Below are 17522 nucleotides of genomic sequence, written 5' to 3' on the forward strand. Positions count from 1 at the left end.
CTATCCTGCTCAAATTCCTGCGTCACTTGTCATCTAAAAGGACCCTCTCTTTACTGCTGATGATGCTTGCCAATTCCCGCAATCCCACTCCATCTTCATATGCTTGGGACATCTCCCAATATCCCCCACCCTCCAATTCTCTGTGCACTGTGTAAAGGGCACTGCTGCAGGATAGTTTCTCCTCCTCCTCCTCCTCTTCCAACCTGGAAGGGGAAAGTGCTGACTCAGTTTTGCTGGAGCGCCGGCAGTTTTGCAGAGACCAGAATTGCTGCGTCAACATCATCGCACCTCCGTAGAAGTGAGCCTTGCTGCAATATGCAGGATCTGAATGCAAAGGGGAAGGCAGGCTGGGGAGGGGGGGGGAGGGGTTAAGGAGGACAAAGGCAAGCCCATGCAGAGGATAAGGGAAAACCTAGGCTAATTCAAGAGGAGAGGTCCTAACCTGATCCTAATCCAGGAGCAAATAGCCCCCGGAGAAGACTGGGAAACAGCAGGGAAGGACATTTCAGCTAAAAGGGTAAGAGAGAGTTTTGTGCTCCTTGCAACCAGGCAGTCTGCTTTGGAGGGGAAGAGGGGAGTCTGAAAGCTCCTGAGAAGGCTTTGATGTAGTCCTAGGCTGTGTACACATCATTCCTTTAAAGCACACACACTCCAAGATCCTGGGAACGGTAGCTTTTGAGGGTGCTGGGAATTGTAGCTCGGGGTGTGTGTTAAACCACAGTTCCCAGGATTCTTGGGGTGTGCTTTTTTAAAAAAAAGTATGGTGTTTAAGCAGCCCTGAAGACATTGGGAAGCAAGTCTGTGGGGCTTCTCTGACTAAACTTGCTAAGGATTGTTTTAGGATAAGCTTTGAAAATAAACTTGAACCCAGCCTGAAAGGTGACACTCACAGAGGAAAACCACTGGCCAGGTACGATGTTTTGTGATGGAAGAGCTCTTGAATGTTGAAAAACCAAACATAAAACTTCATATATTTATAGTAAGCTCTGAAGAAAAGTGTGTTCCTTGAATCAGCAAAGAGTGTGTTATGACTTGTTAATCATTGGTGCTTGTTCTAATATACGCTACTAAAATAAAAAAGGGTTTTAAAACCCTTACTTGCAGGTAAACTAAAGAACGGGGTCAAACAGGATTGTTCGCATCTGTGTGACTTTTAGGTCTTGTAAGATTATTATGGTCTGGGGTACTGTAGAAGAGCAACTCTGTAGGTCAAATTTTGTGTAAGTTTCTAGCTCACTATAAACATTTCCAGACAATCTGTTTATTGAGCATTCGTCCTGGGTTTGGTTGCAGGGAGATTAGATGATGTTGGCTCAGGGACGCGGACTTATAAAAAATAGCTCATGAATAATAAATAAGCTCATGAATATGCAAATAAAGGGGCGCCGCCTCCTCGTGAGCAAATAGGGGAGAGCGTGCTGCGCCTATTAATCAGCTCCGAAGGAAATTGGGTGGAGCTTTTGCTCGGGAGGGAGGGCAGGAGGCATGCAGCCCAACCCTGTGCATTTTGGGCTGGGGGAGGGGCGGCGATGGCGCTCTGTTGGAGGGGCGCCGGAGATTATTGGGGGGGCGGAGCCCTCCCAAATGAATTTTTGAGGGGGCTCGGGCCCCCTCAAGCCCCATGGAGTCGGCGCCTATGTGTTGGCTATTTAATAGGCATTCATACAGTTGGTTTGTAGGGAGATTAAACGATGTTGCTTCACAGCATGTGCTATTCCACACTTCCCAGTGCATTTCCCTGTCACTTTCCGTACTGCAAAAAGTCCTATTTTGTGGGGAGGAGGGCTTGTTGCGCAAGATCTTCCAATGTGCTATAATTGTGCAAACTGAATTTGCTGGTATGTGATTAAATCCAACCCCAAGTTAGCAACAGTCTTGAAGTCCTTTAAGGCAGCTTTCCCCTCCAAATAAAGGTCAGCTGAACAGACGGGGATATCTGGTTGTATACAGGGAAACTACACATTATAACCCAGTTTTCCACATCTTCTTTTATTTTAAATTATCACCACCACCATCATCATTAAGAAACAGGAAAAGGTCGTTGATGGTTCTGTTCAAAGAAATATCACAAAGAAGAAAAGCTCAACTGAAAGCCTGAAAGTAAAAGAAGCTTTGCGATCCCTTGTGAGAGGAAAAAACAAACATTTTGGCTCATTGGAGAGAAAAATCCACCAAAGTCCACCAAGCCAATAGGTACAGGCCCGGCCATACCAAGGAGAAGTGGTAGCTGTGGCGGCCTCTCTCTTTTCAACATGGCATCCGTGAAAGAGGTATCCAGCTTCACTGAGGACCTGCTGTGCCCCATCTGCCTCTCCATCTTCCGAGACCCACACATGCTGGAGTGTGGCCACAGCTTCTGCGCCCCGTGCTTGGAGCCCTGCATCCCCAAGGGCCAGAGGCGCGGGCTGTGCCCCGAGTGCCGGCGGCCATTTGCTTTGCGCCGCATGGCCATCAACCGAGCCCTCTGCAGCCTGGCCGAGAAGGCCCGCCTTCTCAAGCTGGACGAAGGGCCCCAGGTCGGCGGGACCGGAGGCTGGTACTTCTGCGAGGAGCACGAGGAGCCGCTCAAACTCTTCTGCAGCCAGGACGAGGGGCCCGTCTGCGTGATCTGCCGCGACTTGCCTCAGCATCGTGGGCACGACTTCCTGCCCATCAAAAATGCGGTTCAGGCCTATCAGGTGAGAGAGGCCGTTTGTTATTCAGCAATGGGCCGGAGGCTAAGTCACAACAACAACAGCCTCCATGCACGTACAGTCATACCTCGGGTTACAGACGCTTCAGGTTGCGTTTTTTTGGGTTGCAGACCGCCAAAACCTAGAAGTACCGGAACGGGTTACTTCCAGGTTTTGGCAGTCGCACATGTACAGAAGCGCTAAATCATGGATTGCACATGTGCAGACATGCCGAATCGCAACCCGTGCGTGCACAGATGTGCCATTGTGGATTGCGGACGCTATGGGTTGCGAACATGCATCCCTCACGGATCATGTTCGCAACCAGAGCGTCCACTGTATTAGGAATCTGTTTCCAGAGCTTCTAACTCAGAGGGCTTTCAATGAAAGGACTTTTCCCAGAGGTGCCATTTTAAAAATTTAATTGGCATTTAGGGTGGACATTAAGTCAGTGGTGGAGCAAGCCGATTGGATTCCTGGGGCAGTGTGCATGCCCTGCGCCAAGGGGTGGGGCCAGCCGTCTGTAGGGTGGGGCAAGCCGGGGCAGGACGCTCTATGGGGCCTCCAAGGAGTCTGCCTGCCTCCTCCTACTCAGCTGCTCTACAGCTGAGGGGGAGGCAGCAGGTGGACTGTTTGGGGCAGACGCGTGGCTCAGGAGCACTGCAGACCCCACAGTGAGTGCCACCTGGCATTTTGTCACCCCCCTCAGTAGTGACACCCAGGGCGACCTGCCCCCAACGCACCCCCCTTCCTTCGCCCCTGCATTCAGTCACTCTGTGGAGCCTTATTCTATAGTAAGTCCTCCAGATCGCGGGTGGCTCTGTGGGTTAAACCACAGAGCCTAGGACTTGCCCATCAGAAGGTCGGCGGTTCGAATCCCCATGACGGGGTGAGCTTCCATTGCTCGGTCCCTGCTCCTGCCAACCTAGCAGTTCGAAAGCACGTCAAAGTGCAAGTAGATAAATAGGTACCGCTCCGGCAGGAAGGTAAATGGCGTTTCCGTGCACTGCTCTGGTTCGCCAGAAGCGGCTTAGTCATGCTGACTACATGACCCGGAAGCTGTACGCCGGCTCCCTCGGCCAGTAAAGCGAGATGAGTGCCGCAACCCCAGAGTCGGCCACGACTGGACCTAATGGTCAGGGGTGCCTTCACCTTTACCTTTAAGTCCTCCAGATATTGCTGGACTCTAGTTCTCATCACCCCCAGGCAGCCTGGCAAATTCTAAGGGATGATGGGAGTAGCACTTCCAGCAACAACTGGAAGATGACATATTATTAGTCACCCTTGAACCAAAATAACTGAATGTCCCCCTCCCCTGAATTATAATAGGCATTCATACAGTTGGTTTGTATGGAGATTAGACGGTGTTGCTTCACAGCAAGTGTTACCCCACACTTTCCAGTGCATTTCCCTGTCACTTTCTGTACTGCAAAAAGTCCAGTTTTGTGGGGAGGTGGGCTTGTTGTGCAAGACCTTCCAAGGTACTATAATTGTGCAAACTGAATTTGCTGGTATGTCATTAAATCCAACCCCAAGATAGCAACAGTCCTGAAGTGCTTTATAAGAAACAACTTGGACAGAACAATTGTACCCATCTATCATGATGCTCCTGTCATTTTAGAAATTTTAAAGAGGTCCTAGAGAAATGGAGTTTGGGTTGTCCAGCCTTCCTGAGCTGCCTTCCCATCATGTTTTTCCTAATGGTATTGCACATAGTTAAAGGTTTTGCATCTTTATTTCTAAATGGTAGGTATTTTTTGAAGCTCCCTTTTAGGAAAATCACAGCTGCTAACTGTGGTGCTCCCAAATATGTGAATATGCATAAGGGTTCCACTTCTTTAGTCCATCTCTAAGCCTAAGCATTCTTTTCCTACAAACCATCTTCATATGGGGAGACCTTCAGAGGGGTGATGTGTCCGTATGGCATTTCTTCCACTCTGCCCAGTCCCCTTTGAAAGAATGCTATGCTATCTGAAATGGCACCGGGTTTTTTTTTTTCTTTTGCTCCAGGACCAGCTGAAGGCATCTCTAGAGCCCCTGGAGGAAGGTCTCAGGCGGTTGAAGATGAGCCAGTGTCGTCAACAGGAGAACATTATAGAACTGAAGGTGCAGGCAGCATTGTTGGGTTTTATGATGGGGCAGTTGAGCTTTCCAGGCTACACAATGCCAAATTGAACCTATCCAATTCCTGGTCATCTTCTGGTCTGCCTTTGTAGTTGCTAGTGATGTTGTTGTTGTTTAGTCGTTTAGTCGTGTCCGACTCTTCGTGACCCCATGGACCAGAGCACGCCAGGCTTCCACTGCCTCCCGCAGTTTGGTCAGACTCATATTGGTAGCTTTGAGAACACTGTCTAACCATCTCCTCCTCTGCCGTCCCCTTCTCCTTGTGTCCTCAATCTTTCCCCTTTCCCCTTTCCCCTTTTCCCCTTTTCCAGGGAGTCTTCTCTTCTCATGAGGTGGCCAAAGTATTGGAGCCTCAGCTTCAGGATCTGTCCTTCCAGTGAGCACTCAGGGCTGATTTCCTTCAGAATGGATACGTTTGATCTTCTTGCAGTACATGGGACTCTCAAGAGTCTCCTCCAGCACCAGTTGCTAGTTGCTAGTGATGACCGTCTGTTAACCGACACCTGATATTTAAACATTCAGTATTTGATCAATGACCTTCAGACTACTGAAGGCTCCACACCCAGAGAATAGTAAGACTGCTCTGAAGAAGATAACTGTCTGGTCACGTGTTCTTTGTGAAACACAACACAGGAGAGCCAGCTGAGTCTGTCTATTCAGCTAAATGTAGACTCTTCCCTCTTTATAGGTTACAATATGCACAAGTGAGGATGATCTCAGCTTGGCCTGCAATGCTTAGAAACACTTTGGTGCTCTGGGGCGCCACCCATGCTGCAGCTCACAGGAATGTGGAGCAAGGGTTGTGGATCGCGCGCATTGTGATGACCAACCACCACTTCCTAAGTGGTTCTATGCATTACAAGTCCAGTGGGAATCCATGTTGACTGACCACCATCATGGCCTCCAGCAATGACCATCAATAACCTACCTTTGAAGGTGACTTGGAAACTACAACTAATCCAGAATGCGGCAGCTAGACTGGTGACTGGGGGCGGCCGCCGAGACCATATAACACCGGTCTTGAAAGACCTACATTGGCTCCCAGTACGTTTCCGAGCACAATTCAAAGTGTTGGTGCTGACCTTAAAAGCTCTAAATGACCTTGGCCCAGTATACCTGAAGGAGTGTCTCCACCCCCATCGTCCAGCTTTGAGGGCCTTCTGGTGGTTCCCTCCCTGTGAAAAGTGAGGTTATAGGGAACAAGGCAGAGGGCCTTCTTGGTAGTGGTGCCCGCCCTGTGGAACACCCTCCTATCCGATGTCAAGGAAATAAACAACCACCTGACTTTTAGAAGACATCTGAAGGCAGCCCTGTTTAGGGAAGTTTTTAATGTTTGATGTTTTGTCGCATTATTATTATTATTCTGTTGGGAGCCACCCAGAGTGGCTGGGGAGGCCCTGCCACATGGTCAGGGTATAAATAATAAATTATTATTATTCTAAATTATTATTATTATTGGTTATGCTTGCAGCAGGAAAAAGGCTGCTTGTTTTCATGTCCTTCTTGGGAAAATGGGCCAGTCTTGGGAACCAGGATGGACTCCTCCATCTTGACCTGGCGGGACCATTATTATGGATTTATGTGGCTAACAATTGATTGCCTGGATGAATGATTTATCAGAGAGGGGTGTGCAGATCTGGTTGAGGGTCTAAGGGAGAAGTGGATTCTAGAGCAGGGCTATGGGGAACCTCAGGCCTGGGGGGCCATATGTGACCTCACCCACACCCTCAGGACTCTTCCCCAGGCCACACACCCTGCTCTAGCCCTTCTTTGCACCATAGGTGTTTTTGCCTGGCTGGAATATGCTCTTGAACGCTGCTCCTGCTTCTTACTTCACCTGGCTGGAGGAGAAAGAGGGATCTCTGTGAAGAAACTATCCTACTATATTCTGGAAGTTTCCCAGAAGGTAGTGTGGCCTTTGGGTAGAGGAAGTTCTCCACCCCTGTTGTTCTAGAGCAGCCTTTCTCAACCTGTGGGTCCCCAGATGTTGTTGAACTACAACTCCCACCACCCCTAGCTAGCAAGGCCAGAGCTCGGGGAGGATGGGAGTTGTAGTCCAACAACATCTGGGGACCCACAGGTTGAGAACTGCTGTTCTAGAGCAGTGTTCCCCAACCTTGGGCCTCCAGCTGTTTTTGGACTACAACTCCCATCATCCCTAGCTAGCAAGGCCAGAGCTCAGGGAGGATGGGAGTTGTAGTCCAACAACATCTGGGGACCCACAGGTTGAGAACCACTGTTCTAGAGGATTGGTAGGTTCTGTTATTGGGAGAGAGCAGAATCCCATTCACCAATCCCATTCGAGCAGAGCAGAAGCCTTTGGGTGCGAGTGACACACCTCTCCCCTTTCCAGACCTGCTCCGAGTCCTTGTCTGACCACGTCTCTGGGGAATTTGTGAAGATGCACCAGCTGCTGAGCGACAGAGAGCTGGGTTTAAAGGAGGCCCTGGAGAATCAGCGAGAGAAGAACTTGGCCCAGATGGAAACCAAGCTGAAGGAACTGAACTGGAAGGTAGCCTCTTGGTCGGAGACCCTCTGCCGGGTGCAGGCAGGACTGGAATGCAAGGACCAAATCAGTTTCCTCAAGGTGAGAGGGACCTTGAGTTGTGGTGAGAAAGTCCATAGAGGGTTCAGATGACTCTCATATAATATGAGTGGCGAGGGGTTGCAGGGCTGTGTGTGTGTGTGTGTGTGTGTGTGTGTAAAGGAGAATTCCTGGATGTCAAGATCCAGGTTTGGGGCAAACACTCTTGGGTGAGAGAATCCCAGCAGAGATTTTAAATCACAAAACATGCAGCAAATCAAAGTGTGGAAAGATAGGTTGTTAGACCTTTAAAATATGCCCAAAGTGAGTTCCAAAGTTTCCTTCTTCCCCTATCATAGAAAAAGACCACATGTTTGGTAAGTTTAAAATGATTTACTTACAAACTCTCCAAAGCTCAGATTCATGGGCTTTTCTATACAGCATTCCGAAAAAGTTGTACGGGCAGTAAAACTTGGTGTACTTAGTGGTGAAAGTTCCTAGATTGGTATAGAAATTCAATAACGGCTTGTAAGAGCCATGTGGTCTGAGATGCAGCAACCAACTCAGTACTCCTCACACGTTGAGCTCCTCTCGTTGACTGGAGGGGAACAAAGGCTTGATTTCCTAGTCCCTCCTAAAGTAAGCTAAGCCTGGCAGGACAGCTTACTCTATGATCTTAACCCCTTCATGCATTAATTAGATGTAAGCATGTTGGTTATATGAGGCTGGTTATCCCACAGGGTGTGTGTACTGAGCTTTTCTATTTAAAAAAACATAGTTGATGTAGCCCTTAAAACCACAGGGGTCACTGCCAGTAAAAAAAGGGACCACCTTAGGAAAGAGCCCTTTTCAGATGTTTCTTTCACCTTACTCCTTTCTAATTTTCTCCCCCACTTAGGAGGCAAAAGAGTTGCTGGAGAGGTGAGTCATGCCATGCCCTTTCTTGTTTAGAATAAGCAATTGCAGGGTTGGTGGGGGTATTACTAGGGACTTAAACAGGGCTGGATTTAGGTTTGATGAGGCCCTAAGCTACTGAAGGTAATGGGGCCCTTTATATGTCCAGTTGTCCTTTGTCAACAACAGATTGTTGCTGTTTTTTGTGTTGAATATAGGCTGTGTGGTAATTTATGGACCTAATAGGTATCGAAAGCCATTTGCACATGCAGAATGTAGGCACCCTATATATATAGAAATGAGCAAACCAGTGATATTTTGGGGAGCAGGCTAGCAGGCGGGGCCCATGAGTTGCATCAGAGGAGTCTACACAACACAAAACCCTGTTGCTGTATGTAGGTTTTATTTTATTTGGGTTTTTTTATCTTATATTTTGGAAATGTACATCCAGTTTTTTTCCCTTTAAATTTTTTAGGGGCCCCCAGGAGAGGCGGGCCCTAAGCTATAGCTTGTTTAGCTTATACGTAAATCTGGCACTGGACTTAAAAGATATGGGGCATGGGTCCAGAGACATAAATCTCCATAAAATGTGCATGTGTTGATTTATAGAGAAGCGAAAACAAAAGCAGCAGCCTGGGCTGCTAGTGTACCTTCTTTAAACAACTCCCTCTGCAAAAATCACACAAAGCTTTTGCCAGCATAGAGATCAAGGCTAGAGAACTGGTGGCCTTCCAAAAGTAGTTTATTATTATTATTATTATTATTATTATTATTATTATTATTATTATTATTACCACTACTCACAGGGTCCGCACAGAGCAAGGAGCCCAGGTTGATGAGGAAGAGGAAATCGAAGCTGAGGCGGCGGAAGACGTTTTGGGAGCCAGCAGTGAAGACACAGACGAGTGTGAGAATGAGACCGATGAGGGGCTGGCGAGAGATGAGGGAGATGCGTATGAGGAAGAGGAGGAGGAGGAAGAAGAAGAGGAGGAAGAGGAAGAAGAGGAGGAGGAAGAGGAGGAGGAGGAAGAAGAAGAGCGAGTGCGAGAGATGGCCGCAGAGGAAGAAGACGAAGATGGAGTGGTTCCTGTGGACTTGAACCTGGGCGAGTTTAAGGGCCCTCTGCAGTTCTACGCCTGGAAAGAGCTCTTGGGTGCCGTGCATCCAGGTGAAGTTTCTCCTGCTGCATTCCGGGAAATGGGGCTTTCAGGTCAAGTGTATTTGAAAATCCCAAAGAGGCAGCTATATTATGCTCTGCCTTCCTGTTATCTGGAAGTTCAGGCTCATTAGTCAGGATACAGTGAACAGGAATAGGTTTTGGTAGGCCTCATCCCTGACCTCCTGGGGATGCGGGTGGCGCTGTGGGTTAAACCACAGAGCCTAGGACTTGCTGATCAGAACATCAGCGGTTTGAATCCCCGCGATGGGGTGAGCTCCCGTTGCTCGGTCCCTGCTCCTGCCAACCTAGCAGTTCGAAGCACGTCAAAGTGCAAATAGATAAATAGGTACCACTCTGGCGGGAAGGTAAGTGGCATTTCCGTGCGCTGCTCTGGTTCGCCAGAAGTGGATTAGTCTTGCTGGCCACATGACCTGGAAGCTGTACGCCGGCTCCCTCGGCCAGTAAAGCGAGATGAGCACCGCAACCCCAGAGTCAGTCACGACTGGACCTAATGGTCAGGGGTCCCTTTACCGTTATCTCTGACCTCCACGTGTTCAATTGCTTATGTGAGCAACTCCCGATGTGTGATTTGGGGACCTGCAAACAACAACAACAACCAGGCTTCCTCGGCCATGGTATGTATATTTTGGCCTGTTTGTGTGACCAACCCAATGCTCATGGGACATGAAGGAAGCCGCTCCTCTCATTCCTGCCACATGGATTCACTATACTCTGATGGTGCAGGGCTTTCTACCCCTGATCTTGGTCGAAAATAAAGCCAGATTCTGGTGCCTCTATGTAATGATGGTCAAAAAGTTGATGAGCCCAGGAAGCTGGAATACATGGACACACTTCATAATTCAGAGCGAAGGAGAGGGAATGTTTAGGCAAATCATTGGTAGGGGATCTGTTTTGTGTGCAGAAAATCCTCAGTTCTATCTCCTGCCTCTCCTGGTAGGACTGAAAATGCCCCTTGTCTGAAACCCTGAAGAGCTGCTACTAGTCCGTGTAGGCTATATTGAGTTAGATGGACCCAGTGGTTTGACTCGGTATATAGTACAGCTTCCTGTGTGCCTAATAATGGTGGAGAGCTAACTCTGCAGGTAGTCTTTTGCTCTAGAATAAGATCACTGCGCCTGCCACCCAGCAAATAAAAACCCCAAGATATTTTGGAACTAAGTCTAGACTATGATATCATAACAAAGTATTGGCATCATCAGATATAGATGAATGCGACCTGCTGTTTGGGCATGCGGTCCTCAGTCTTGTACTCTGCTTCTAATTCTTTTCAGAGCACGTTTGAACTGCTGACTTCCAAATAGTTCTGTGGCAATAAGTTCCGCAGGCCAACTACGCGGAAGATGTCCTGTTCTTTTAATTTCAAAACCGCCCTGAGATCTACGGGTATAGGGTGGTATATAGGTCAGTTCTGTGTCCAGGGCAGCTGTCTACCAACTCCATCTGGTACGCAGGCTGAGACCCTACCTGCCCGCAGTCTGTCTCGCCAGAGTGGTGCATGCTCTGGTTATCTCCCGCTTGGACTACTGCAATGGGCTCTATGTTGGGCTACCTTTGAAGGTGACCTGGAAACTACAACTAATCCAGAATGCGGCAGCTAGACTGGTGACTGGGGGCGGCCGCCAAGACCATATAACACCAGTCCTGAAAAACCTACATTGGCTCCCAGTACGTTTCCGAACACAATTCAGTGTTGGTGCTGACCTTAAAAGCCTAAACAGCCTCAGCTCAGTATAACTGAAGGAGCGTCTCCACCCCCATCATTCAGCCCAGACACTGAGGTCCAGCACCGAGGGCCTTCTGGCGGTTCCCTCACTGTGAGATGTGAGCTTACCGGGAACCAGGCAGAGGGCCTTCTCGGTAGTGGCACCCTCCCTGTGGAATGCCCTCTCATCAGATGTCAAGGAGATAAAAACCTATCTGACTTTTGGAAGACATCTGAACGACATCAGGGACGTTTTAAATGTTTGATGTTTTATCGTGTTTTCAATATTCTGTTGGGAGCCACCCAGAGTGGCTGGGGAAACCCAGCCAGATGGGTGGGGTATAAATAAATTACTGTTACTATCACTATCACTATTGTAATTATAATTATAATAATTATACAGTGGTACCTCAGGTTAAGTACTTAATTCGTTCCGGAGGTCCGTACTTAACCTGAAACTGTTCTTAACCTGAAGCACCACTTTAGTTAATGGGGCCTCTTGCTGCCGCCGCGCCACCAGGGCACGATTTCTGTTCTCATCCTGAAGCAAAGTTCTTAACCTGAAGCACTATTTCTGGGTTAGCGGAGTCTGTAACCTGAAGCGTGTGTAACCTGAAGCGTATGTAACCTGAGGTACCACTGTATAATAAAAACATTGAAATAATTGTGCACTCTTGTCCTTTTCTCCCCCAGTCCCTGCGTGCATCACTTTGGACTGCAATTCCGCTCACCCCAGCCTGGTCCTTGTGGAGGAAGCCACCGGCGTCAAGTTCAGCCCGGGGCGACGCTTCTGGCGACGGAAACCTGAGCGCTTCACCTCTAGCCCTTGCGTGGTGGGCCGGAAGGGCTTCACCACGGGCCGGTACTACTGGGAGGTGCGTGTCGGGGACAGCGCGGGCTGGGTGATCGGGGCAGCCAAGAAGTCGGTGAAACGCAAGAAGCGCCTGAACTTCCGGCCCAAGGAAGGCGTGTGGGCCATCGAGTTGCGGGCTGGAGAGTACCGAGCCCTGAGCGAGCCGCGGACCCTGCTCTCGGTCTGCGGGAGGATGGATAAAGTGGGGGTCTACCTGGACTTTGAAGGGGGCCAGCTCTCTTTCTACAACAGCAGCAGCATGAACCACCTCTACACCTTCCAAGTGTCCTTCCACGAGGAACTGCTTCCTTTCCTCAGCACCCAGGGCAGCCACCCGCTATCTGTGTGGGACCTGGAGCTCTGAGTTGCTGGAGAGCTTCCAGAGATGGTTGGGATCCCATCGCAGAACCACCAAACTCAGGCCGTCGATCCGGAGCCCTCGAGAAACAAACCCCGCTTCAAAGGTTATTTATGTATGCTACGACTGCTGCCAGAACTTTGCTAGCCCCAAAATGGAAAGTACCAGAATTACCAGCAATAGAGGAGATGGTTGATTATGCGGAACTAGCAAAACTGACCTGTAGAATCCAAAATCAGGAGGAAGCAAAAAGATTGGAGTAAATTTATGGAGTACACAAATAATAACTGTAGAAATCTGAAGACTCTGGCAGGACTGAAATAAATCTTATGATGTAGATAGGATTGGATACAATAAGAAACTGGAAAAGTAACTGACATAAGAAAACCTGTTGAAGGGAGGGTAGGAAGTCAATGCTCAGCAGAGTGTGGGGAAAGAATGTGGGTAAATGATTGTTGAATTTTACTGTATTTTGTTTGTTTGTATTAAATGGAGCACCAATAAAAAGCATTATAAAAAATTATTAAAAAAAGGAGAAACAAACCCCGCTTCCTCAGAAGATCAGACTTTGGGCAATAAAGCGACTGTGCCGGAAAGAGCGAGGTAACATGCGCTGTGAGGCAACACCGTCTAATTTCTCCTCAAACGAGTCAGAATGAATCAACATTACATAGTTTAGGGCATGTCATTTTAAGGGGCAAAGCTTAATTTCTGCAAATTTCTTCTGCAAGCGGTCTTAATAATACATTTTTGGCTGTGAGGAATTCAAATTTGCTATTTTTTGTGTGTGATCGGACAACATTTAGCCTTGTAAGTTTGATGAAGAAGCATATGAACTGCTTTTGGAAAACCCAGGAATTTTAATTTTACCTCATGAAAATGTCACGTAATGCTGAATAATAACGACAATAATAAATATAAATAAAATTCACGTATAACTGCAAGGACTTGCTTTCCTTTCCTTTGGGCCACATCAGTGAAGGCGAGAGGGAAGGTATGTTATCTGGGCAGCCCAAGACCTACATAGATACTGCCTAGGCTTGCGCCCCAGGGAGCTTGCTTCGGGGCTGATAACACAGCGGTTTGGCTTCACCCCTGTGTCTGACACCTGGATCTACATTCATTTATGCCAAAAAATATTAGTTAGTCACCCTTATGAAAAGTAATATTAATTTGTGTGGCTTCCTCTCCCCCTCTCCAAATTGTGCACACTTTGAATAAACTGTTTTAACTGTGTGGTAGCTGCATTCCTTATTCTTGCATTTATCCACTTAGCCGTTACCTTTATCAATAGCAACAAACATGAGCTACTCTGGGGAATTGCCGCTTCCTACAATCTCTTTAATTTGATGCTCTTAAGTTTCCTGGGACATTTTTCTATTTGGATGCACATTCAGCTGTTTCAATTACCGCCAGTGCTTCTGTCAGATCAATAGGCATGTTCCCTGGTGCATAGCCCCGTAGCAAATCCTGAATCTCCTGTCAATCTGTAGAAATACCTGAAATTACTTTTGAGAAACAGTATGTAGCTAGAGGGGGCCGCAGCTCTCCCAACCCTGCGATATCCCAGTTCTGAAAAGCAATCCCAGGCATTTCTCTCCCCAAATTGATGACAACTGGCTTCCTGAAAGCTTCAGTTGTTATTGAATAGAATGTCCCTGTTTTCATCGGATAAATGTTTGGAGAGGATATGCTGTTCAGCTCTATCCTCCATCACTCATTCAGCTTCAGGAGGCAGGACTGCCTCCCCGGTCCTAGTCCAACACTCTAGTGGGGAGGGGGTGATTGACATGATGTAGGGGTGGGTGGACAGTGGTAGTAGGCCTATGTGTGTTGTATGTGTTCTGTATTCTGTGTGGGTGTCAGGGAACTGCCATCGGAGCCAGGGGGAGAGGGAGGGCTCCAGAGGGATTCCGGAGAGCGTCCCGGGAGGGAGAGAAGCAGCCCATCTTCTGGGGAAGGAATTCAGTGTAGCACCAGTGGAGAAGGGGGGCAGATGGGGGAATCGGCGAGGTGGCTCCATGACTCCTCGCCGGAGACCAGCGGGGAGAGCATGGGTCCTCCGCTGCCCACACCCTCCCTGTGCAGAAGGCTTCCGCCCAGGGAGACTAGGCGGAGACTAGGCGTCAAAGAACTTCTGTGCTGGAAGAAGTTCAAGAAACGCCCACTGACGGATTCTGCCAGCGATTGAGACAGCCATGGGCGAGTGGCTGTCCGGACAGAAAAGGTTCACTCAGGCAACCCAGCCAGGTGTGGCGCCGATTTACGCATGAGCAACCCCTAGAACCATTACAGTGGGGCACGGGGATCTCTCTATCTGCAAGAGAAGCCATGCCCACTTCTGCTTTGGCTACGCCCAACATTGCCAGGTGGCCCTCGCAGGGTTGGCCAACAGCTAACATGGCCCTCAGGCCAAAGCAGGGGTGGGGTGGGGGGAGGAGTTACCCAAACCTCTGCTCTAACCACTGTCTCACACTGTCTTGAGTCTTCTGCTGCTGCTGCTTTTGGCAATCATAGCCAATCGTAGCCAAGTAAGATTGTCTTCCATAAACATGGTTTTAATAATGAGTCCGTAAGTGACAGTGGAGGTCAATTCTGGATCCACATGTCCTTCCACAGTGGGGACACAGGTTTCCGGGTGGGAGTTGATCATGGTGTGGATTTGCCAAGCATGCCTTCCTCTTAGCACGTTTCTCCCTTGCGTCCTGAGTTTGAGTGTCTTCAAAGCCCATGACACCTTTGGTAAAGGCTGTTCTCCAACTGGAGCGCTCTCAGACAAGTGTTTCCCAATTGTTGGTGTTCATATGTCAACTTGGCCAGTTCCGCATAGCTCATCAGTTTTTCTTGCCACTGTTCTTTTGTTGGAATTTCCTCGTTCTTCCATCTTTGTGCTAACAAGACTCTTGCTGCTGTTGTAGCATACATAAATAAGTTTTTTATTTTTCTTGGCAGGTCTTGTCCTACAATCCCTAACAAAAATGCTTCTGTTTTTTTTTTTTTTTACAAATGTCATTGTGATGGCCTGGGATTCCGATTCGGAGGATGAAACAGAGGAATCCCAGCCTGCACAGGAGTCCCCGCCTCCAGGGCCGGCTGAACTGGGGCAAGGCCTAGAGGCTGAAGAGCCTGCACCTGTGGCAGTGCAGCAGGAGCTGGCCCCAGGTGAAGTCCTCCTGGCCCCAGAGGGGCCTGATGACTCAGTGGCCACAGGTGAGCCTCCTCCAGGGCCCAGTAACCCTTCGGCCTCTCCTGATCTGCAGAGGCTTAGGGCAGAGAGGCGAAGGGAACTGGTTGCCCCCAGGAGGAGTGCTCGCCTTAAGGCCAGAGGAGGCGGGGCTCCTGGGGGCCGGGACCGCCCCTGGCCTTAGAAGAAGATAAAGCCCGGTCAACCCGGCCCCAGGTTGCGGGAGCAATGTCGTTGTTGGCTTCGGACCTTCCTGTGTTCCTGATCCCTGCTCGGCCTCCTGTTCCTGACTATCCGGTACTCCTGTTCCCTGCTCGGCTTCCTGTTCCTGACTATCCAGTACTCCTGTTCCCTGCTCGGCCTCCTGTTCCTGACTATCCAGTACTCCTGTTACCTGCTCAGCCTCCTGTTCCAGCGTTCCTGTTCCCCGCCCGGCTCTCTGCATCGGACCTCGCCCCGCTTCGTGTGGACTCTGCTACACTCTCGGTACCTTACCCCCGGGACCAGCACAGTCATTTTGAACATTTTTTCAATTCATTATATATCATTTCCCAGTTTTTTAAAACTTCTCTACATTCCCACCACATATGATAGAAAGTACCTTCTTTTTCTTTTCTTTTTTAATATATATTTATTAGCATTTTCTATAATGAAACAAAAACAAAAATAAACAACCACAAAAAGAGAGAGAAAAAATAAAAAATATAACAAACATACAAAAATGTAAAACTTAAAAACAATTAAAAACACATAAAGTTTCAGTTGCTTATTTCTTTTAACTTATTTCTCAGACCTCCTCACACCTTCCCTTCTTGTATTCCAATTCAAATTATTAGCTCAGCAAATCCTTATTACTTATTTCTCAACTTTAACTTAATAATTTAATTTAACATATTATTATTTTACTTTTTCTCTTTCATCCATTTCCTCAATTTATTTTTGCTAACCTTATTTTCATTTAATTTAGTTCATTTTAAAAAACCAATATTACCTTATCCAAACTTAAACATCAATACTTATACATCAATACTCATTCTTAAAACATTTTTTCTAAAGTCAATCCAAATTCCCTTCCACGAATTTCCCAATTTTCATACAATTAACAAAACAAAATTAAAACAAAACAAATTATAATTATGTACCCTTTGGATTCCCAAACTCCACCCCCCTTTCCCGGTTTCAGTCCCCAATAAATGTCTATCAGTCTTAATCTACTATCAGCCTGGAGATCTCACATCCAAGGCTCTTAATTCTCTCTCAATTCCTCTCTGCCGGTTTTTTTGATAGTCCTTAATATTGAACACCAAATCTCGGAGAAGCTCTGGCCCAACGGGATCCATGTTTCTTCCAGCCAGACCTCCATACTTAAAAGTGGAGCCCAAATCTTGTTTCTTACTCCTTTCAAGTCCAAATGTCCCCAAAGCTCCAACTTCCACCTTAAGCAAGTTTGCAATCCTTAGGTCTTCGGATCTCCACATAAGGAGATCTCTCCATTTTTCAATCTCCAGTTCAGGCCAGATTTTCCACATCAAATTTTTATTTTCCTTTGTTGCCATCATGTCTGGCCTCAAGCTCTCCTTTGTCATCTGCAAAATTACAGCTCCTCCATCCTTTTCTTCAGGGACAACATATATCTCCTTCTCCAAATTCTGAAGGCTCTCAAGTTTCTCTTTTTGTCCTGTTGAATAGACTTCCTGATTCAAATCCTTATCAAATTCAATAATGTTATTTACTGTTAAGTCCAGAGTTGTAACATTTGTAGCCAAAACATCAATTTGGCCTTGTAACTTTCCCAAGAGAACAAAAACTCTGTCCAGTTCAGCCTGAATTTTCCCTCCTCCAGCCATTCTTGTAATGTCCCAAAACCCCCTCTAGAGGGATTTTGGTTCCTTGATAATCCTTCCAGTTCGAATCCAAAAATCAAGTTAGTTTGTAACAGCTCTTCTTTGTTTTCAACAAATTGTAAGAAAATTGTAACAATTATAACCAGCAGGAGCAACAGAAACAAAGTTCTCTTTTTCCGTCTTGATA

General features: G+C 47.6%; 1 protein-coding gene across 1 annotated transcript; it reads left to right on the plus strand.

Annotated features, from left to right (window-relative positions):
• The first annotated feature begins 331 nt into the window (after positions 1–331).
• Positions 332–13239, plus strand: LOC308580698 (zinc-binding protein A33-like). The gene is made up of 7 exons (XM_081182742.1): positions 332–517; positions 2032–2678; positions 4683–4778; positions 7150–7383; positions 8219–8241; positions 9021–9382; positions 11790–13239. Exons 2-7 carry the CDS (start codon positions 2253–2255, stop codon positions 12311–12313), a joined length of 1665 nt encoding a protein of 554 aa, XP_081038868.1. The 5' UTR covers positions 332–517; positions 2032–2252; the 3' UTR covers positions 12314–13239.
• Positions 13240–17522: the final 4283 nt, after the last annotated feature.

The sequence above is a fragment of the Podarcis bocagei genome (assembly GCF_964188305.1).
Source record: "Podarcis bocagei genome assembly, chromosome: 2".
NCBI lineage: Eukaryota > Metazoa > Chordata > Lepidosauria > Squamata > Lacertidae > Podarcis > Podarcis bocagei.

Coding starts and splice junctions, on each gene's coding strand:
- LOC308580698 (XM_081182742.1), top strand. CDS start 2,253: ATGGCATCCGTGAAAGAGGTATCCAGCTTCACTGAGGACCTGCTGTGC. Junction 2,679..4,682: donor ATGCGGTTCAGGCCTATCAG/GTGAGAGAGGCC, acceptor CTTTTGCTCCAG/GACCAGCTGAAGGCATCTCT. Junction 7,384..8,218: donor ACCAAATCAGTTTCCTCAAG/GTGAGAGGGACC, acceptor TCCCCCACTTAG/GAGGCAAAAGAGTTGCTGGA.